The sequence below is a fragment of the Aotus nancymaae genome, unplaced genomic scaffold (assembly GCF_030222135.1).
Source record: "Aotus nancymaae isolate 86718 unplaced genomic scaffold, 86718_ANA_hifiasm-v0.15.2.pri h1tg000006l, whole genome shotgun sequence".
Classification (NCBI taxonomy): domain Eukaryota; kingdom Metazoa; phylum Chordata; class Mammalia; order Primates; family Aotidae; genus Aotus; species Aotus nancymaae.
The window spans coordinates 87031401-87054991 of NW_026988417.1; the positions used below are offsets into that span (position 1 = coordinate 87031401).

The 23591-nt window shown below is 36.6% G+C and overlaps 1 protein-coding gene across 3 annotated transcripts; it reads right to left on the reverse strand.

Moving 5' to 3' along the window:
* Positions 1–353: 353 nt before the first annotated feature.
* Positions 354–22544, reverse strand: HPGDS (hematopoietic prostaglandin D synthase). 3 transcript variants are annotated; one of them, XM_012437782.2, is made up of 7 exons: positions 22419–22544; positions 16185–16344; positions 15567–15708; positions 12458–12550; positions 9491–9600; positions 3212–3310; positions 354–687 (listed from the first exon to the last, which is right to left on the reverse strand). In XM_012437782.2, exons 3-7 carry the CDS (start codon positions 15697–15699, stop codon positions 523–525), a joined length of 600 nt encoding a protein of 199 aa, XP_012293205.1. In that variant the 5' UTR covers positions 15700–15708; positions 16185–16344; positions 22419–22544; the 3' UTR covers positions 354–522. The 3 variants fall into 3 exon arrangements, with proteins under 3 accessions (XP_012293205.1, XP_012293204.1, XP_064225345.1); XM_012437781.2 differs by lacking the exon at positions 16185–16344; XM_064369275.1 differs by lacking the exon at positions 22419–22544 and having other exon boundaries at positions 16185–16364.
* Between the last annotated feature and the right edge of the window lie 1047 nt (positions 22545–23591).

Sequence of the window (23591 nt, forward strand, 5' to 3'; positions counted from 1 at the left end):
ATAGCGATACACACTTTGCTGTCTATGCAAGAATAACAGATGTGCAGTGACCACTGGCAGTCTTTGAAAGAAGTGACTGGTCATTGGTCATGATGTACATAGGTTATTTACATAGGGATATGTGGACTGGAGAGCTACTAGCAAGGTTTGTATTTTATGCAATTGCAGGTAATTGTAGCTGAAGTTCAAACCATTTTGGGAGGAGGGGAAGAATTGTGTTGCTAAACCATCATGACTGCAGTTTGTTCATGTTAGAACCTGTGCAAGAAAAGGTCTGCCGGTATTATATACTATTTTTCCTCAATTGTAAATGCTGTGAAGCTATTCTCAAAGAAAAAGATAGTGAAGCAAGATGGTTTTTTGTTTTTATTTTCCTTTTTAAAAATCAGAATATGGCTAAAGTGAAAATCTTGGTGAAGCGGGCAAGGGGGCACATGGATTATCTGGCAAGCTGATGTAACTGTCTTATCTGATGGGAGAGATGCAACCCAAGAAAGCAAACTTGAAGGCAGCATGGATCAGCTAGAGTTTGGTTTGGGGTCTTCGTTTAATCCAGTTAGCGATGGCAGGAATGGCTTGGACTTTCTTCAGTAAAGACACCAGCCTTGGATGGATGTCCAACAGATCTGGCTTATAGACCAAAAGTGTGGTACTACAAATCTCCCAGTAGAAATCTGCCCAAGTTACCTAGTTTAAAGGAAACAGACTTTTCATTTGAACTTAGAAAGTATAGCTATATCAGTATTCCAAAATTAAAATTAGTTTCTTAATCTAAAAGATCCAAAACAATCTTTCGTTATTACAAAAGCAGAATATATATATGACAGAAATGCAGAAAATTACTGATAACATACTCCAACACTCAGGTTACTACTGTTAAACATTTTCATGTATAAGATATTTTTCTATGCTGATAGATAGATGTCGTTTTACTAACATGAGCACTTAATGGTACATAGTCTTGTACCCTTGTCCAGTCTCCACCTCTCTGTGACAATACATTTTCCTTATCTAATAACCAATATGTATTTTTCCATCTGTTCTAAAAATGTCCTTCATAGGACAAAGCAAGATCTATTCCAGGTCTGTGCATTTCATCTGGTTATGTCCATTAGCTCTTCAAAACAGTACCCTTTTTTTCACATCACCAAATTATTGAAGATTTCACACTAGTCCTACAGAACGTCCTATCTTCAGGATCTTTGTATTTCATCTTACTTACCTTGTTCCTTTATCCTACATAGTATAAAGGAAGAGGTGCAAGTTATTCCTAGAGGGTATATAGTTTCAAGTGAAATTACTTGTGGCTAAAATACATTATATTGTATCGCATCAAAAGAAATATATGGGTGTCTGACCATTAGAGGTATGCCAAGATTGGCCACTGGATTGGTGATGACAGCCTCGTCCTACCAATGTACAGTTGGATGTTTTTACCTTTGTGACTAGAAGCCAATCTGTGTGCTGTTACTTTGGCTCCATATGATTATCAAAGAGTGAAGGTTAAATACTCTTCATCTTTTTGTATAGAATTTAATAAAGCTGATTGCCAGTGTTTCAGGAACTTATTAAACATCTGTCAGCCAAGAGAAGCTATTGGCTAGAAGATTCAGAATAAATCCAGAATTTATTCAAATATTTATCAAGCACCTACTGTGTGCCATGCCCTGGTCTAGGTGCTGGAGAGCAAGTTAGGATGCAAGCCCCTTCTCTGATGCAGCAGTTATTTTAGAAGGGAAAATCAGTCAAATATGCAAACTGATGGGAGTAATGAGAAAAAAAAAAAGTGAAGTCATGTGATGGACTATGGCATGGTCAGGGAAGACTTTTAAGAGGTGACACATAAGCCAAGGCTTGAATGTAAAAAAGGATTAAGACCTGCAGTGAGCGACCTGGGGATTAAGCTTTCCAGGTATAGGGAAGAATGTAAAGTCCCTTAGGTGGGAGTGAGTTAGGTGTGAGGAACACACACACCAGTGTGTTTGGAGCACTGTGAAGAAGGGAGAGAGTGCTCAGAGATGAGATCAGAACATCGTTTACAAGGGAATTTTAATAGAAAACAAAAAAATAAAGTCTTAGAAATTATTCAGCAAATAGGGCAGGAGAGAAGCACTTTAGGAAAGGCTATGAGGGGAGCCAGTCAGAAGAAATAAAGGGATGTGTGAAGAGGTTGAAAGTTGAGAATAAAGATGTAATAAGTTTGCTTCTGTTTATCACCCAGAAGGGCTGAACAGGGCAGACAGCAATCAGTGTCAGTGGGCTACAAAAAAGCAGTCTCACCTCCCAGAATGCAGTCTCCCAGAAGGCAGAGACCACCACCTACCACAACTTGTAAATCAGATTTAGATTTGATTTTTTTAGCAAGACTACTCACAGGTGGTAGTGTGCCCATAGTATCTGGTTGTCTCACTTTTTTGTGATTATTGGTGGTCCAAGCCTACGCCAATTTTTCTGGGGTTGGAAAGTGGCGATACTTTATTTCAGTCTGTCTTTCTTATCTATTAACTGGAATGCTTTTATAAAGAGAAACTTTTTCCAATCGATTGAGATACAAAATGCTATCTCATTTATCCTGATATAAAATACATATGAGTTTATACTGTTAGCTGTAGTTCAGGTTCAGGAATAGGATATTTACTTGACTTTACTCACCTTACATCTCGATCTCCTTTCTCCCATACTGAAGATACTGGTTCTCAATAACATCAACACAATTTATTTTTGTACTCACAATATAAGTATAATAATATCAGAAAAAAAAATAGTGCCTAGCATCACCAACAATGTGATTACTGAAAGTAATATATGATTTTTTTGTTGTTCTGATCTAAGAGAATATCTGTCTTAGATGTATAATCAAATTAGTGGGTTTTACAAATGATATTTCTTGAAATAGTTCTTCTCTAATAGAGTACATATGTATTCTGTGTGTTCTTTATGTGTCTCTTTTGCACAGTTAGGTTCATTTACTTCATTTTGATTTTTTAGCATAGCTTTTTAAACTGCTGCTGCTAATAAACAGTTATATAAAATATTTTATGGTTCCAAAGTCAAATCTATTGTTTAAAACGTTTATTTAAAGAAGTTTAACCTTTGTTCTTGCTGTAAACTCTATTCTCTCCTTATAGGTAACTTTTTTCAATACATTTTTATACCTTTTTTGGTTTTTCCTTTTATTTTTTGAATTTTTAAAGATATAAAACATACTCACAGAGTTACCAATAAGCCACTCCTTTCCCCCTAAATATGTGTCCAAATCTTGCATAAGTTGAGGCGCAGTATATGTGAGCAGCTCATTGAACATCTGCTCCTGGGAGAGGGAGAAAATATCACATTAAGAATAATGAGAAGAAAAGTAAGTAATATGATCTGAGGAGGAAGTAGATTTCTCCATCTTTATTCACCCACATGAATTCAAGAAGAAAGAGAAATAGCTAGATTTTTTATTCAAATTTATGACACGGAGATTTAGGTCATCTAAATTATAGATGTTAGTCATCTCTTTATTGCTCATGGATTAAAAAAATAAATAGTTTTGTCACCATTTCTTACAGTTTGTGTATAATGACTAAATATTTTACTCACAAAACCTTATTTTTTCTTAAATTTTTTTTAACTAAAGCAAAATGATTGTTTTCTTAGATTTCTAAAATTTCCCTTTTTCTTAACCTAGCTCTTTTAAAGCTAAATAATATAACTGAAGGTAAAGAAATTTATTTTATTTCATAAGCCTGGACTCCTCTAGTTTGGCAGTTCTTCATTTCACTATTGGGTTTAATCGATGTAATGAATCATGATGATTTTGGGCCTTTGTGTATATTCTCCTTGGACTACCATTGTGCCTTAGTATCAGATTTGTCTACCTTGAGTATCATCTACAAAATACTTCATCCAGTTATCCCCTCTTGATATATAAACGAATATTATTTTTTTAAATGAACGTCCTTAGGAAAATATATATAAAACACCCATTTTTTAAAATTGTCATTATTTTTCTACTTGAAGCTCTGAAGACCAATTTACTCAAGACCTCTTTCTTGGTAAGAGATACTTGTTTATATATAGGAATTCTGCCTGTTTGAGTCTTAGTTATGAAATATAAGCTACAGTCATAAAATGTATATATCATTTATTAATGTGTATACATGACCTATAATGAAATCCCACCTTTATTAAGATAAGTCAGATAGTGGATACCTCACCAATTTGTTGATTTACTTTCTGTTATGATTATGACTTAGCTAGATAATGTCTACACAACATAATGCCTTATATTTATAGAGTACAATTTGCAAAGTCATCTTTACATACAGGCTGAGCATCCCTAGTCCAAAAATCCAAAATGCTCCAAAATCCAAAACTTTGAGTACTGGCATGATGCTCAAAGGAAATATTCAGGGGAACGTTTCAGATTTTGGCTCTCCAGATTTGGCATGCTCAACCAGTAAGTATAATGCAAATGTTCCAAAATTTGAAGAAAACCCCAAGTCTCAAATACTTCTGCTCCCAAGAATTTCAGATAGGGGATACTCAACCTGTACTTATATGTTTGCCAGATCTAAAAACTGAAGCTTATAAAGCTTGTCATTATTTTGACTTTTATGTTCTTTCCCTGAAAGTGCTCTGTGGTTAATATATTCATAGTTGAAGAAAATATTAGGTATGAGTCTTTCTGCTGCTTACACAGAATTTGTAATCCTAATGAAGGGCAGTGAGTCCAGAACCATGTGGTACTTGCCATAGGTCTGCTCAGCTCACTCAGGATCGGTCAGAAAGGTAATGGCCAGTTTGACTGTGGGACAGCTTTCCAAAAATCTCCTGTGTGCACTCCTGGGAAATTCTGTTCTTCTAATGTACATTTCCACAGCTTCAGGTACACCGATGTGTGTATATATGCAGACTCAAATAAAACTATTATATCTGTGCTATTGACTTCTCCTTGAGCCCCGGTTCTCTTTATAATTTTGGCAAATTATTTCAGTCTAATGAAATGTAAATTAATAAACAGTATAATTTGTATTTAAGATTCATCTTAAAGAACAGTCAGCTAAAACAATGTAAAGAAGATAAAATTTATTACATCTTTTTTCCAGATATATTTTTAAAAATACATTTCTTGATCAATCCTAGACAGCTGCTTCTATACTTGATGGATTCAGAAATTTCTTGCCTTCCTTTTTGGAGAGTTATAAAGGAGGTTTTTATCACCCTGAGAAGTTGTTGCTATGATTGTCTAACAAACGACTTTTAGGGAGATTTGTTTATTTCTCCAAAGCATTTTTACATATGCATTACCAAAATTATTTTGTGTTGGAACCAGGACATCAGAATGTCCTCAGGCCCTCTCATTCTTCTTCCCCATCCTGTTCTTTAGATGAGGAAATGGAAACACAGATACATAACCAAAGTAACACTAATGATAAGGATTGTCGTGGTGACGAATATCCAAAGACGTATTTTGCTTTTAATTCTTTTTTTAATTAGAAATGGAATTTTTTAGCAATAAATACTCTGATAGATGTTTAAAGCATATATGACAAGAATATATTCACTATCCATCTGAAGTGCATCAATATTCTGCCTTTGAAATTTTCACCTGACCATAAGGTGGCAGCAATGCAGTCCACTACAGTCTAAGAAATGAAATAACAGAATGGTGCATTTTTTCATTATATATTAGCCTAGTCCTGCTTGTTAATTAGATATTCTATAGCTATCAGCAATGTTTCTGCAATGTGTCCTGCCTTTGTATGATTTATTCATGAACTTGGATTGCTATGTCCTTTGAAATTGTTTTCTGAAGTAGGTGTTATATAAGAGTTTTGTTACTGTAATACAAAGGTAGAGTGTTACTCTTATCATAAATGTTCGAAGAATATTTTCCTCTGGTAGGTGGCCTCTGTTATGGAGCCTCAGCCACAGAAAGGTTGAAAATAGAAAGTAGAGAAGAGCAAACTGATAAATTGATAGACTGCACATTAGGGGGGTCTTTGGTACATGGAAGATTATCTGTTTCTACATTTATAATAATATGTAAAATACAGATGCCATGTCTGACAAATAGTAAAGAAGATTAACACCAAAGTATATAACACTATTAGTTATAATAGTTAATATTTATTTAACACTTCCTACCTAGCGATAGGCACATATGCTACCATTTAATCCTGCCAACATACTTCAAAGTAGAGACTTATATCCCTACTTCACAAATAGTTTGTACTATAAATAGGTAGTTAAGTGACAGCTAGTAAGAAGGGAATCAGGATTCAAGCCTGGCAGTTTGACTCCAGAGCCCAAATGTATTTATGTCAAAAAGTTGTATTTCTGTCATCAAAGCTGAACTTTACTCTTTCCTGGATAGGCAAATATATGTGCATGTGTGTGTGTGCACACCCTACACACCTTACATTTGTATCACGAAGTCAGTAAATGTAAATACTTTTGTGTCCAGATGTGTCTATTCAAATCAGAAGGTGCTAGTTAAATAGTATTTACAATAAATACTAATAGGTAGTATGTACTTAAATATGTGCTTAAGTAAATTGATAAGACTGCCTGCTATTTGTGCTGTGGCTTTTGGCTATAGGCTTTAGTTTTAACATGTACATAAATAGTCATGCACAGCTGTTTTGAACAGCTGCTTGCACTGTGGTAGTATACCCAGTGGTTAAGAATCAGGCGTTTGAGTCTGTGATGATTTGAATTCCTTGTGCATCACTTATAGCTGAACAATTTTAGGCAAGTTGTTTACATTAAACTGTTTTCTTACGTGGGAGATTAGGATAACAGTTTTATTCTAAAGGATGTTTAAATTAGTTACTACTTTAAGCGATTGTATACCTAGGTGATGAAGCTATAGATTCTAAATTTGGCTGTCTGAGCTCAGATCACAGTTCTGTCATTTGTTTGACTTTGGGTAACTCTGTAACTGCTCTGTTTCTCACTGTCTTCATCTGGAAAGTGAGTATGACAATAAAAAGCACTTATCTTGAAGGAGGAGAAGGAGGACTGACTAAGATAACACATCCAAAGAGCCAAGAGTAACACAGGCACATGGTGTGCATTTGATGAGTGTGGTTCTGATCACTTATCCAACAACTGTGTAATGCCTACTATGTAAAAGGCACTGTGATAGTGGTGGGGATCAGTTGAATAATACAGATATGATTCCTACCGTCCTGCTGCATTCAGCTTGAGGAGACAAGCAACAAACAAGTAAATACATTTTAAAATAGAGATTGTGAAGAATGTCCTAAAGGAAACCACTAGAGGCTGTAATAAAGAACAGAAGACATCTATTTAGAATTCTGCATAAAGATAAATGAATTGACATAGATACATCATTTTGCTTTTATCCCCAATCCACAGTGGTGAATATTTTTAAAAAGATAGAACCCACAAAGAAGTGGGAAGAGAGGAGAGAAGAGCAAACAAAATTTGAAGCTGGCAAGCAGATGGGTGAATGACACCTGCAAAGGAAAAGCCAAGAACCAATCCCATCAACAATACGAAATCCTTAAATGACTCAGGAAATGACAGGATTTGTCTACAATTGGGGTTACGGAGGTTTGGGAGGGTATAAAATGAAGATTGGTGGAAAACTATTAAAGAAGCAGTTTTAGCATGGGATGTTCTTCATTTCACATTGCTAGACAACTGTTCCTTTCCTATTCTTAGCAGAAAACAGCCTCAGAATTTTTATAAATTTAGAAGCACAATATCAGAAACTTAGAACTCAAGGATTGATGAATGAAGTTGAGAAATGCTTTCTAAAAGTAACGCAGAAAAACAAAGAGATGAGATATAGGAAAAGAGCCAACATCTGAATTAGTGGAATTCTAATATAATGGAATAAAATAAAGGGGAGGAAATCATTAATGAAAGAATTAAAGGAAATTTCCTTGAACTAAAGGATGTGGGTCCCAGATTGAACAGACTCACCAAGGAAGTAGCACAATGGATGAAAACAAGATCATACCAAGACTTGTCACTGCAAAATTTGAGAGCTCTAAGGGCACATGTTTTATAATCTTTCAGAGTGGAAAAAAAAACAGATCACATACAAGGTCAGTAATTTAATTGGATTCAAACTTCTCAACAGCTAAAATATTATAGATAACGTCTTTCAAATAATGAAAAATTACTTTCGACAGAATTCTATATCCAGCCAAACTATAAAACAAGTTTGAGAATAAAATAAAAATATCTTTAGACAAACAAGTGCCAAACTTTTATTTCCTATGACCAATAAGCTCTTAGAGGATTGTTCCACAAAAACAAGGAAAGAAAACAGGAGAATGAACCCAGGAAAAGCTAAAAAAAAAAAAAAAAAAAAAAACTAACCAGGATAATAATAAAGATCTCAGGATGACAAGTGTGACCAAAGTATCTAGGACAACCATACCAGAGTGAAGCAGTGTGACTCACAAGATAGACATATCCATGCCATCTGTCATAATCATATCTGCTGTTGTCAAACCTTCATTTTAACTTTTGGAATACTAGAAGATGTTGCCCCAAATAAACAATGGAGTAAACAAAGAAAGAAAACAGCATCCAGGAAACAGGACTCCAGCCCCATAGAACGGCATCACTGGAATGACAGCAAAGGGAATTCCGATGATGACTGCAGAAAACCTAGAGAACTCTGCAAAGAATGGAGGTCTCCTAGACAGAGTGCTCCAAGAAATATTGGAAATAACAGATGAACTGAAACTACATTGACTTTGTGAAAGTCATATTGGCAGGCTATTGGGTACTGTGGGAAGTCAGCAATAAAAAACAAAAGAAAACAATTACTAATTTTGAGGAAGAAAAGTAAAGGAAATATTATAAAAGCCTACTACAGTGCACGGTTCTGTGTATTATTTGCATAGCATACTAATCACAGAATATTCATTTAACCAAAAAATGTTAACATCACTATATCAGGAGCTTGGTGAAAGGGAGGCAGAGAGGATTACTATGTAAGAGAAAAAATGTCATTATAGATTGAGATCCCTTATCCAACATGCTTGGGAACAGAATTGTCTTCAATTCCAGATTTTTTCAGATTTTGGAATATTTGCATACACATAATGAGATATATTGGGGATGGGACCTAACTATAAACACAAAATTTATGTTTCCGGTACATATGTGTGTTATTTGCATAGCATACTAATCATGTTTTCAGGTTTCATAAGTCCTTAGAAACCATCTACAATTGGTGGATCAGAGAAAGTCATATTTACATATCCTAAAGCAGAGCTGTGTAAATCCTAAAGAAACTGCTAAACAAATTTTTAAAAGGGTTGCATTTGAGGAGGAGTTAATATGAAGGGGTACAATAGTGAATTGCTGTACTTTATTTTAAACTTTTAAAATAATTTGATATTTTAAAACCATACATATTGTTTTGATAAAAAGGAACTTTCTAAGGCACCTAACACAATGTCTGGCAGGTGGTATGTGATTAATACTAGGAATAGCAAATGGATTACATTACTTTCACATCTTGCTTTTTCTCTGCCCAAGGAAAACATGACATGAAATCATCCAGTGTGTCCACAATAGCATCAACTTGACATTGTTCCATTTCTGTTTTTCCAGCCAAATCTAGGGAATAGAGAGAGGCCCGTCGATATGTTTAATTTACCATATTAAAAAGTTTGTTTTTAACAGATACTATATTCATATGGTTGAAAATTCAAGAGTATTAAACAATATCCAGTGAAGACTAGCTTCCGTCCACCACATTTTGCTCCCTTAACCTACCTACCTTATTAGTAGCCACTTTAATTAGTTCCTTATGTATTCTTCCATTTTCTTTACGAAAATACAAGCAAATAAAAATACATATCCCACTAGATATGCTTCTTCACCCCATATCCCTTACAGATCTTTCTTACAAGTACCCAAAGGGTGGACTTGCTCTTTTTATTTTTGTAGCTACATGGGATTTCTTGAGGTAGGTGTGCCACAATTTATTTAGCCTTAACTGATTAGATTTGCTTCCAGTCTTTAAGCAATACTACAATAAATAACCTGTAACTACATTATAATTTATTTTATATAAAGAATTATTTTTATTTTTGCAGACAGTTTTGGTCAGGAGCATTTGTTTTCTAACTGGAGACTAAAAGTTTTAAATAACAGAGGATTTTTGTTCTTTTGTCTCATTTGTTAATCATTATTTTTGCAAATAAATCATTGATCTTCCTAAAAATTTTCTTAATGGTGCCAATTTAAAATGCTTCTGTGTAGAAGCAATTCTGTGGATGAATTGTATGTAAACTATACCTCAACAAAGATGTTCAAATCAAAAGAAAATGCTTGAGTGATTTAGAGTTCCTCTGTAAACTATATTTTTGTGTGTGTGATATTCAGAGATTGATTATTATTCTTTCTGAATTTGAAAAGTCTTCAGAATTCTTCACTCTTTTTCATTACTACTTTGACTTCCACCTCAAAGCTTCAGCCAAACATTTATGTAGGTGACTCCTCATTCAATATTTTTAGTACTAAACCACAGACTCATTTTTTCAGCCTGTTTTTGGATATATCTCTGAGTATTCTTTTGGCACCTGAACATTCTTCCACAAATCCTCAAATGGAGTCATCACACCATTTCTCAAACCAGCTCTTCTTTTTTCACCCAACAAATAATTACTAGCCTCAACTGTGACTCAGCCCCAAGTGGGAGATGTATATAGTAGCATTGAAAGAGTAAATTCCTTGCCTGCATAACACTTATGGTCAGCTGGAGAAGGCAGACATTAAGGGTATTGCAAGGTGAAAAAAGTATTTTAAACAAAGGAAATGAAGGAGAAGAGGAGGAGAAGGAGGAAGTTAGCAGTACATAGTGCAATGAGAAAGGCAAACTGTCTATGCTGTGATGTTCCTCTCTTGGTTAAACAGACTGCCTTCCACATGACAACATCTATCTACTAGTCTCTAAGATGATTCTACATCCATAGATTTTTCATATTTTTCTTGGTCTCTCTTCTTTTTCATTACCACCTGGACCGTTTCAGTGATCTCCTAATGTGTTTCCCTGCAGTAGCCACAAATTCAATGTAGCCACAATAATCTTCCCCCAGATGCATAGCAGTAGTTATGCTGCTTTTCTAGATAAAAACCTACAATGTGTAAGGAAGAAAGTCCACACTCTGGATCTTTCTAATCAGATTCAATCTATTCTTCTAACATTTCTCTAATTCTCTTTCCCCTGCAAATTTGAAGCTCATTTCTTCTTCTCATGCCATTTTCTCTCTGCTTCGAATGTTCTAGCCCAGTGATTCTCAAAGTGAGATCCATGGATCACCTGTATCATCTGAGAAATTGTTAAGGAAAATGCAAATTCTTGGGCCTCACCCAAGGTTTACTGACTCAAAGTTGCACAAAGTATATTTTAATAAGCACCCAGGTGACCCTGACGCATATAAAGTGTGCAAAGCACTGCCCAGGTCCAAGTCTTCCTCTTGAAATTCTAGCTATCCTTGAGCCTAAACTTAAATATCATTTTCACTTTAAAGCCTAATTTCCCTAGTCATAAATAATTGCCATTTCTTCTAAACTTTCAAAAAAACTTTATTTGTTGAAACATGTTAGTGTAACACAAACCTCTGTATTTTTAAAATACACTATTTCATTCCAAAATGAGGTCTGGTATTCATGGCCCATTTTATCTGTGAGCTAACTATGTATGTGTCTATGGCTTGAATCATAGTGGTGGCAATGGTGGTGGAGAGATAGGTTTGGGAGAATGGTGAGTCTACAGATTGATTGAAAGAAAGGAGCTTTAAAGGAAGCCAAAGTAGCTTTTGGCTTAAAAAGAGTGTGAGAATAGTATGAGGGAAGAGAGAAGAAAACAATGGAGCATAGGATGGGAGAAAGTGTGTCAGGCAAAAACAGGATCGGTTTCTATTGTTTCTCTTCAAATATCATGGGGCGGGCACTAATGCAGTAATCCAGAAGCCAGCTAGCCCCTTCAGGCCTCCTCAGATGGCACTGAGTGGAAGCAAAGGAACTCCCTTTCTATTTTTTTCAGCATGATTAGGATGAAGGACATTACTGAGTATATAATTTTAATAGTCTAAGAAATTTCAACCTCCATATGCCATATGTATTTTCTGCTAAGTAATTTTCTCTGATAACTTATAATATGCATACCAGCAAAAGTTTGGAATGAAACATATCTGTCCAGTTTCTCAGTTAAACTTCAAAAAGGGCTTAAAGGGCAAAGAGATATAAGACAGGAAAAGCAGGAGGCGATGTAAAATAAAATTGTCTAATTGTCTAGGGAACTCACGGAAAGTTAAACTGATACAGGTGGCATATTTATACTTTTCTCTATTATTTACCTCCAGTCTTATTTGTACTATGGTGTGGTATGCTAAAGTCAATGAATATTGAAGATATATCATGTATTTGTTTCAGTTATCAAAAATCTTAAGCACGATAAACATGTTACCTGTGTTTTTGGTCAAATATCTTGCTATTGCTAGGCTCTGGTGAAGGGTAAGTCCATCAACTTCCAAAATGGGGATTTTTCCAAATGGGAGAGCTTAAAATAAAATGAGCAAAAAGTCAACTTCATAGCAAAACGAGAAGTTATAATACTTCCATTTTTACTGATAAGTATGAAAACAAAGCATGATTTGTGAAATCACGAAATTCTTAAATATTTGTTTTTAAAGAAAAACTTGACAATCTGTAGTGGACTATTTACATTTTATAAGTTTTTTAAAGTTGTTAGGAAACCTGATTTAAAGTTAGTGACAGAATTGGTTCTTGAACCCAGGTTTACAGTGACACCATATACTGTACTGTATTTTATATGCTTACTATTGAAAATGTTCTTTTAAAGATTTATTTTTTGTCACCTCAATCACGGATTATTAAAAATCATATACTGGGGATTATGAAGTTTGATTTACATATTGAGTTATGGTAAGGAATTTAGCCATAGCCCTTTTAAAATTGATACATAGTAATTGCACATATTGTGGGGTACATGTTACAGTTTGATACATGTGCACAATATAATCCAGAAATTTTTTTCTTACTGAATTTCTTCATTGACCCAGTGATCATTTAGGAGCATGTTGTTTAGTTTCCATATATTTGTATAGTTTCCAAAGCTTTATTATTGATTTCTAGTTTTATTCCATTGCAGTCTGAGAAAATACTTGATATGATTTTAATTTTTAAAAATTTATTGAGAGCATTGTAATATGCCCTCTGGGGCTTCAGGGGTTGCAGGCACCCCCGCCTGGGTGCCACTGCAGGGCCCACACAGAGTTTGCTCCTGCCAGCACCCCAAGTGGTTGGCTGGATCCCACACTCGCTCGCTCACGTGCTCCCTCCCACAAGGGACTGAGTGCAGTGGGCCATGTAAATAGGGCACCCCCATCACAAGTCTGACAAAGGGGTCAAGAAAAATTCTGCATCAACACTTTTCCAGTGAATCCTCTGTCAGCTCGACTTTTAGAGTTATCTGCTACTACAAATTCATGAGCCTTTTTCTGTAGCTCTGGTGATTTAGCTTGCCTTTTCCTCTCCAAGGTTTATGTTTGAGCTTTGGGTCTCCTAAGTCACCTTACCATTCTTTGGCCTGCTTTTTAGCTTCCAGAATGTTGTGCTACTGTATCTACATTCAAGCTTTATTTCTTTGTCTTTATGGACTTCGGCCCTTTTGTAAAGTACTTCAGTATTATCAAAGGAGAGAAAAAATGTTTTAAAGAGAGAAAATGTGGACTCATGTGTGTAATCTACCAGGTTTGTCCAGGAGAACATTTTAATAAAAGCATCCAAAGATGGAATGTGTTGACTGGAGATTTTCTAGGTTCTAGCAGAGAGAGTGTCATAGCAGGTTTCGAGCACTAGAGAGCACTGCTAAATTGAACACCAGATGAGACCGAGTAACATTTGTAACAGAAACTGCTTTGTAGTAGTACCTATTCTTTCCTTTCTTTCTTAGAGTAATAAAACTCTGGATTTTTAGCTGTGCAAATGATTATCCACAATTAAATCAACATTTCTCAATCTCTCTTGTAGTAATAAGTTTCCCTTGTAGTAATATGTGTAGTTATATGGAATAAATTCTTATCAAGTGACATATGCAACTTTCTAATTATACTGTTAAAAGGAAGGGCTGCATCCCCTCCCTCTTTCACACTTTCCCTGAGTCACAGTGTGGAAGGAGAGTGAGCTATCTCACACTGTATAAATAAGACATTGACGGGTGGCAGATCAACAATAAACCTAACATTTGACAATTTTACAGAAAAACATCATGATACTCATTTGGGGTTTTGTGTAAATGAAATTTCTATCATTTTTAAGACAATTTTTACATTGTGTCTTTGTCTATTAAAGCATTTGAAACTCTATCCTAACCATCATGAACTTTAAGATTCCTTTCAGCTCTGAAAATCTATGGAAATATTAAGAAAAGACAGAAACTCCATTTTCAGTAACAATGAAAAGTTGAGGTAGAATAGGGAATAAGGCACTCAGTGAACTTCTGTTTAAAAGCTAACAGGCAAAATTTGTTACATGTAATATCTGCACCTTTCTATCCATCTTGATCTAATTAATTAATGGATAAAAGTAATGTTCACCTATTATATGCTCACCATCTTAAAATCCCATGTGCAAATTCTGATATCAGAAGCAACGTTTGGATATTAATGGTAAAGTATCATGAGAATGAGAAATAAGATACACTATCTCACCAGAAAAGAGGTCTCTGCTTAGAAAAAGAATGGCTATGCTGCCGGGCGCGGTGGCTCACGCCTATAATCCCAGCACTTTGGGAGGCCGAGGCGGGTGGATCACGAGGTCAAGAGATCGAGACCATTCTGGTTAACAAGGTGAAACCCCGTCTCTACTAAAAATACAAAAATTAGCTGGGCATGGTGGCACGTGCCTGTAGTCCCAGCTACTCTGGAGGCTGAGGCAGGAGAATTGCTTGAACCCAGGAGACGGAGGTTGCGGTGAGCCGAGATCGCGCCATTGCACCCCAGCCTGGGTAACAACAGCGAAACTCCGTCTCAGAAAAAAAAAAAAAAAAAAAAAGAATGGCTATAAAGGCAATGATTTTTAAGGAGCTCTTGCTTCCAAAGGCATGTGGCAATTCATTGATAATATGCCTATTACCATAGCAGTGTTGTTTTGGCATAATCTAGTGCAAATAGCTTGGGCTTGGAATTAAATTCACCTGGGTTTGAAACTCAGCTCTACTTGCTATGGTCGTGAAACTGGAAAAATTACCTAAACTCTGTGCACTTCAGCTATCCCAACGACAAAATAGAAAAAAAAAAAAGTCTCATGTTTCTTTCAGCTCATCTGACAAAGCTTTATGCTGGTTACCTTTATATTCTCTTTCTATAAGGTTTGTGTTTTCACCTCTAATAGGAAATTTGCTTGATCACACAGCATTTATTTAATTTGTCCGAAATACTGCTCAATTTAAAGCTACATGAACTTCGAAACCTTGATTTGTTTTCATTTCCTGGAGGAAAAACAAAAGGTTTTGAAAGCATATTTCTCCTACATTTATTATTTGTGCTACTTACTTGATTTGATTTCAGGCCAGTCAGCTTGTTCTATTCTGTGGTCTTCATACTCTATGTCCAAATAAGCAAATATGTAACGAATAATTTCTGCTCTCCCCCTCATATTAAAATAAGTGAGTTTATAGTTTGGCATGGTGTGATTCTGGAAACAGAAAAAGGGAGGGATTATTCTAAGAGCCCTTTAGAGATGTCTCAATATTTTTCTTGAGGATTTTTTGGAAAACTTCATGGTATCTCTTGAGATAACTGGAGACATTAGAGGATATTTCAAAACCAAAATTATAAATCACTATCTAATTACATATGAGAAATAAGATCATGTCTCTCTCTCTCTCTCAGCACTAGTTAGAACATTACAGTGAAATAACCAAATTTAAACCTTGTTTATAAAAATATTCAGATTAAGGAGGTATCTACACACCAACCTTTAGCATACGGAGCAAGAAAACTTGCCACTTTAATGTCACTGGTAATGTGTAATATTTGATATTTTGCCTGTTTTGTTTGCTCTGGTGACACAGCTCAGCGAGGACATCTGGGTAAGGACAGCCAAGTGCTGGGCACATGCAAGAGGAATGTGAGTGCCATGCCAACCTGCCATTGCCTCTCTTTCCTCACCTGTGGCTTTCCCTCTAGGCATCCAGGGCCTAGGGCAACATTGCTCTCTGCTTCCCTCTGGCTGCCTCCATGCTGCTGGGTTTTACTGGGTTACTTGCACCACAAAACACACCCCAGCTTGAGACCTCTGCAGGGATGGGACAATCTTCCTTCATTCCCTCTGTGGAGGAACAAAGCCAACTACTCTTATTTCAAAATGTTTACCAATACTGGTCAATTCAGTCATTATAATCTTAGGGGTTTTAAGTGATTCGTATCTTTTCATTTTCATTGTTTATAAATGGTTAATGACTTTAAGCACTTGTAGAGGAATCCGTTTTAATTTTGTAAGATCAAACAGCTGAGAAAGAAATGTTTTCATTTGAAATTCAATTCTTTGAAATTGGGCTTTGGCCAGTTACAATCTTCCTGAATTTCAAAGACCACTTTTTATAAATAGCAATGTTAACATGGATTTGTAAATTAATGAGGTAATGCATATAAGGTACATAGCACAATGGTAAACTTAATCATTAGTGTTAGTAATAATAACTTTGATCTCATTCTGTAGTCAAAAATAAACACTATGAATACAGCACACTAAAGATAAATTATAATTATGGTAACTAAATGAATAAAAGCATATAATAACAATTATTTAACGCAGTGAGTTTAAATAGTTTATTCTCTACTAAGAAAGTTTTCAAAGAATATTAATGGAATACTAATTAGATAAAAAAGAAAGTTGGGCTCCAGCCTCAAAATAAAATTCCATCAAAAATCACATCACAGGCCAGGCGCAGTGGCTCCTGCCTGTAATCTCAGCACTTTGGGAGGCTGAGACAGGTGGATCACCTGAAGCCAGGAGTTTGAGACCAGCCTGGCCAACATGATGAAACTCCATCTCTACTAAAAATTCAAAAATTAGCCAGGCATGGTGGTGTGCAGCTGTAATCCCAGCTACTAGGGAGGCTGAGGTAGGAGAATCTCTTGAACCCCAGAGGCAGAGGTTACAGTGAGCCGAGATAGCACCACTGCATTCCAGCCTGGGCAACAGAGCAAGACTCCATCTCAAAAAAAAAAAAAAAAAAAAAAAATCACATCGCATAAAAGGCCAAAAGCAAATCATAAAAGTCTAGGTTGCCAAGTCCTGACTTCAAGTTTATATATTCCTGGAGTCTAGTGGGAAGAGGATGACCTGGAAATAACTGTTTGGTTGCCTATCTGGAAGCTCCCAGGTTCAGGAAGTGACAGTGATGGTAATTCTTAGCAAAACCAATTTTTCAGGCCCTGACTTCTGTGTCCAGATGTTGTGGAGTGAAGCTGGTACTCCTTGCTAAAGTGAGAGAGCTACTGCCAATCATTCCTGCCCAGTTTGCATCAGCCAGTTCAATCCCCACCCAACTGAGATGTAGCACTCACCACATGTATAGATAGGTGGGAAATGTTCTTGGAAGACAGAAGAATTGACTAGCGTCAACTAATAAGAATTCCATGGTTTACAGCCACAAATTTTTTTCAGAGAGAAATATACATATAAAGGAGTTCAAATTTGGGAGACTAAATGAAATGCCCATCAGAACAATGAAACTGTTTTCCAGGTTACTTAGTAACGTTGAGCTTAGAAATAAATAGTGGAAAAGGTCTAAGAGCACCAAAATATAAATAAAAAAGTAATAATTAAGAGATTATTCTTATCCAGGAAATGAAAAGCATAATTGTTATATGATTCCTGGACCTATTTGTTTTTAATATCAAAACAATTTCTAAAAGCCTACAGAGTAGAAAAAATGTGAATATCAGTTGCAGTTTCTCTTTGGTGTTTTGTTTTGTTTCTTGTTTTGTTTTGTTTTGTTGAGACATAGTTTCACTTTGTCCCCCAGCCTGGCATGCAGTGGCACAATCTGGGCTCACTGCAACCTCCGCCTCCTGGATTCAAGCAATTCTCCTGCCTCAGCCTCCCGAGTAGTTGGATTACAGGCATGCACCATCACACCTGGCTAATTTTTCTATTTCTGGTAGTGATGGAGTTTCACTATGTTGGCCAGACTGGTCTTGAACTCCCAACCTCAGGTGATCCACCCGCCTTGGCCTCCCAAAGTGCTGGGATTACAGGCATGAGCCCTGTGCCTGACGTGCAGTTTCTATTTGAAAATCATTTTCTATAAAAATTTTTATTGATTTTGTTGGCATAGTCAATGTTTCCACAGCACGAAGAAATTATATTTTCTTCCTATAACATTGAAAGTTATCAGCATTACACCAGCAGTGGTGGCTAATGCCTGTAATCCCAGCTGAGGCAGGTGATCACGAGGTTAGGAATTTGAGACCAGCCTGGCCAACATGGTGGAAACCCATCTTTATTAAAAATATGAAAATTTGCTGGGCATGGTGGCAGGCATCTGTGATCCCAGATACTCAGGAAGCTGAGGCAGGAGAATCACTTGAAACAGGGAGTCAGAGGTTGGAGTGAGCTGAGATCATGCCATCGCACCCCAGCCTGGGTGACACAGTGAGACTCCATCGCAAAAAAAAAAAAAACAGTTATCAGCATTAAAAGTTAAACATATAACCTTTTCTCATTCAGTCAAATACCATGCAAATATCAGTGTACACCTGCTGAATTCTGCATGAAAACAAAGTGATTGCTTTTTGTTGTTAATTTACAAAATCATGCTATTTTATATTGTATTTCACTCAAGTAAAGAAGACATTTAAAAATTCTCAGCATAGGTTGGTAGCTATCTATATTTCTCTGCAAAAATGTCTTGAAGTCTAAGATTTGGCAGAGGCCCCTGAGCAGCTAACAAATGCTTATCTTTCCTTTTAAAATATTCTTTCAATAGTTGTAACTCATTAAAGAAGCTGTACTTTGTACATGACATTCCTGTAGGTATTTGCATAATTATGTTTTCTGCTTATCTCTGGAATGCAAGATGTTACATCAGAACATCCATCTGTATAATAAACTACATGAAAAGAGAAAAACCAGCCTGGGTGCAGTGGCTCACATCTGTAATCCCAGCACTTTGGGAGGCCGAGGTGGGCAGATCACTTGAGGTCAGGAGTTTGAGACCAGCCTGGCTAACATGGTGAAACCCAGTCTCTACAAAAAATATATATATAAATTAGCTGAGTGTGGTGGTGTACAACTGTAATTCCAGCTGCTAAGGTGGCTAAGGCACGAGAATTGCTTGAGCCTGGGAAACAGAGGTTGCTGTGAGCCAAGACTGCATCACTGCACTCCAGCCTGGGCAACAGAGTGAGACTCTCTCTCTCAAAAAAAAAAAAAAAAAAAAAAAAGAATTATCATAAAATATACTATATCTCAATAGATACTAAATGCTTTTTAAAAGTATTTATAACATTGTCACTCATTTGTGATCAAAACTCTTAGCAAAATGAAAAATCAACAAAATTAAAAACCTCTTAGCAAACTAGTAATAGAATACTTCCTTAACACTATAAAGAGTCTCTACTAAAAACTTACAGCAAATATCATACATAATGGTGAACCAATAAAAGCATTTTCTTTAATGTCAGGAATAACAAGAATCCCACTGTGACATCTGCTATTCAGCATAATGCTGGACAGTCTAGCTAATTCAATAATGAAAGACAATAATAAATGACATTTATGAGTAGTAGGAAGAGAGTGACAGAGCTGTCCATTTGCAATCAAAATGATTGCAAATCATTGAAAATCATTCAAGAAATTCTACAGATAAACTGGATCCTAGATTTCAAATGGAAATGTGAAAGACCAAAATAGCCTAGACAAACAAAAAAGAACAGAAGAGGAAGACTTGATGTAGCAGATAGCAAGACTTAGATAAAAAGCCTTGTAATGTGATATTTGTTCAGATGTGCATTAAGAGTGTTAAAACAGAACCTCACATAAAGGACAGACATGACAGAGAGTGAGGACATAAAGAAACTAGATTAAAACGGTTCTGAGACAACAGAGGGAAAATAAGCATAATTAGACCTCAACTTTGTATTGTACACAGAAATAACATCTAGGTTATCTGGTTATGATTTGACTACCCTAGCAAAATATCATTCTGGTCCCTTATTTCCTGTTAGCTTTATTTCCGAACCCTTCCACTGTCATTGTGTTAGGAATCTCATGTAGAGAAAACTGCATGTTTGCGGAAATGATACAGAAGCATGAAGTTAAAAAGTTGTGTTTGAAGATCTTTACATCTAAAATTAACCACTGGCTTCCTTATACCCCAAAGTAAATCATGTGAAGTTACTGATTCAGCAGATAGATAAAAAACCTCATTTAGAATTCTGTTTGAAAAATAACCTATACAGTTTCTCAAAGAACACATAAATAAATAACTAATAAATACCCTGGATAGAAACTTACATATATAAACTCATCCGTGCCTGCCGTGCTAAGGGAATCACTGGAAAGCACACTGTCCCTGGGAACCAAGGTCCCCTGGGCCTGAGGTGTCTAACCAAATAACCCAACGGCAGGACTAAGGATGCCTGGAACAAGTGCCAGCACGAGCCATCACCCTCACAAAGCCCCAGGTAAAGCTAGCCATGAAGGTCCAGGAAGCCAGTCTTCTCCTGGGCGCTGGCACGGCCTTCTCAGTATTTCTCCCCTGCCCTGGAAACTTGGTGCTGGTTTTAGGAAAGTTACTACCTCTATTCAGTTACTTTATAAGCTATCTCAAAAGTTAATTAATAACAAAGAAAGGTTGCTAATTCTCTCTGCAAAAAGCATCTGTCTCTGCAAACCAGCCTAACTCTTCAGCTGCCATAGCTTAAAAAAAAAAAAAGATAAAAGGGTCCTAAATCTGCTAACAGCAGAAAGGAGGGGAACCTGTTTCTTTCTAGGAAAAATGCTGCTCTTTTGTAAACCAGTTAAGTGTTATTTTAAACATAGAACTCAGGAATCAATCAAAAACAGGGTGAGAAACCTTCAAAGTCCCGGCTCTGTTCTCTCCTAGGCTCATTTATAACTCTGGGCCTCTCATTTTTAACCACCTGGTCGTATTCATTTCTTATAAAACCATAAGGTCACAATTAATCCTGCCGCTGGAACCCCAGATGTCCTTGGCTCATGAGCTCTATCATAAATCTGTAAATCAACCTGCACCCCTGAAAGGCTCCCCTCTGGAGGAAACCTCAACTGCAGAGCCCCTTCTACACCCCATTTCAGCGGGAAGTAGTTAAAGAGGATCGACGCCCCTATTCCAACAGAAGTTGAATTTTCCTGTTCAAATGGGGGAATAAGGGAATGTGTTCTCTTTCCGGGTCCATGAGGGGGCGTAGTTTTAAGGGCAAGAATTTCCCAGCACCATGCCCCCGTCCCATCTCTCCATCAGGGAGATTCAACGGTTTATGTTTGAATTTCGAGGGCGCGGGAAGAAAGTAAGAGTCAATCACTCCAGGGGAAGTTCTAAGGAACTCCTTTCATTGGCCAGAAGAACTTGGGAAGGTGGGAATTTCTCCCACGGTAAATTCCCGGGCTCCTTCACCCATGCCGGATTTCCAGTTCTCTGGAATCCCCTCCCACATGGTGGGAGTTCCCTTTCCCCTCTAGATTTCCCCTCTGGAATCCCCTTCCACACTCTTCGTGGAAGTCTTTCTCTTCTTCTCCTTTCCTTGTCTTTTCTCTACCTAAATAAAATCACCTTTCTGCAACACTTCTTGGGTCCAATATTTACTTTCACAAGCATACCGCGCACCTGCAGTGGTCCCATCGCTTATTCTTTAAGAGGTTGGAGGCCAAGAACCCAGAGCATTCTCTCAGGTGAGCTGTGCCTCACAGGCACCCAAGAAAAAACCGGTTACAATAGGATGCAATTCTTGTCAAAACATGGAGATGCTTCAACAAAATGTGGCTTAAAATAATAGAAAATATTACAAGTAAAATTCTTAAACTTTAAAGAAAAGGAAAGAAAGTGAAGAGCCATGAGATAAAATTCTCTACTCGATCAATCCAAGTGATTGAAAAATCACTTGAGAAAATTCTGGAAGTAGTCAAAAACCCTGATTAAGACAGGATTTTTCCTCTAGCATTGATTATATTTTGTATGTTAAAATCCACTTGAAGAGATCTTTTTAAATCTCCTGTACCTATATCTCTCTTAAAAATGACCATTGGATTTTTACATAGTCATATGTATGGAGAGGCTCTGGGTAAACAAGGTCAGAGTGAGTACAATCATGAAAATAGCTCACAAAAGAGTTTCTCAGTCACAGATCTCTGTAGAGTTCAATAATATTACTTACCTGTGTTGTGTCTCCTAGGAGTCTGTAGTGTCCTCTATCCCTGGGTATATGACTGTGCCTTGGGTTTATATGATGAGTAGTGATAATCACAAGCCAATGAGAGGACAGGCAACTTCCTTCCACCTAAAGCTCTTCCTTCTTTTCTTAGATGAAATATGCATGCCAGGCAATTTAAGCCTGCAAAGACTGCTGGTTATACGGATATCTGGGTGTAAATAACCCAAATCATTTGCATAAAAGGTAAAGTCAAAGTTACAGCTGCGTATGTATGACCACTGTTACATGTTCATTTATTTTTAGTTTCACACCATAGACTCCTGGAGAATAAGACAACCTGAATGCAATTCAGTCATCTTTGCAGATGCTCACGTGACTTGCTTCCCTATTTTAGAAACAGTTTCTCCTGTACCTGCTGTATGTTCCTTCAAGGGAGTGTCTAACAATGTCACGTATTTCATTTGTTTGTTTTTGGTTTCCCCTAGTGGAACGTAAGCTCTGTAAAGGCAGGCACTTCACTGTCTTGTTTACTGTTATCTCCTCAGTTCTAAGAGGAGTGCCAGGCATGGCATGGGCACTAATATACATTTGATGATAGAATGCCCCTAATTTATAGTTCACATCTTTTCAAAGACTGTAAATTTGTGTTGCTGCTGGTATATTTCATTTACCCTCATTTCTCAGAAAAGCCAAAGTGTTTAAAGTAAACCTGGTGTAGAAGTTTCCAATTCATCTTGCTTGTGATCCTTTTACAATTTAGTAACAAATGCCTAGACATTTGAGAAATTTATTTTTTCATTTCTTAGTGCAGGAATTAATTTCATCTATGATATTAGGACAGCACAGTGAAAAGATCAAATAAAATGACTTCCTGGGCCTTACTGAGCCTGAGGATTGTTCGTGAAACATTTTAATAACCAGAAGGCTTTCAACTTCCAGGAAATTACTCCCACAGGCAGCAATAGCAACCTATCAATCGTGTCTTATTTCTGATTTCCAAAGTGCCTTTAACTTCAAAAAATATGTTTATATCCACTTAGTATAAACATCAGAAACGAAAATAAATATAAATACTAGTTTGTAAAAAGTTAGAGTAGACACAAGTGTAGCTCTGGCTCACTAAAAACGATACACGTGTGTCAAAATCAACTGCAAATGGGTTGGGAGTGGGAGCTA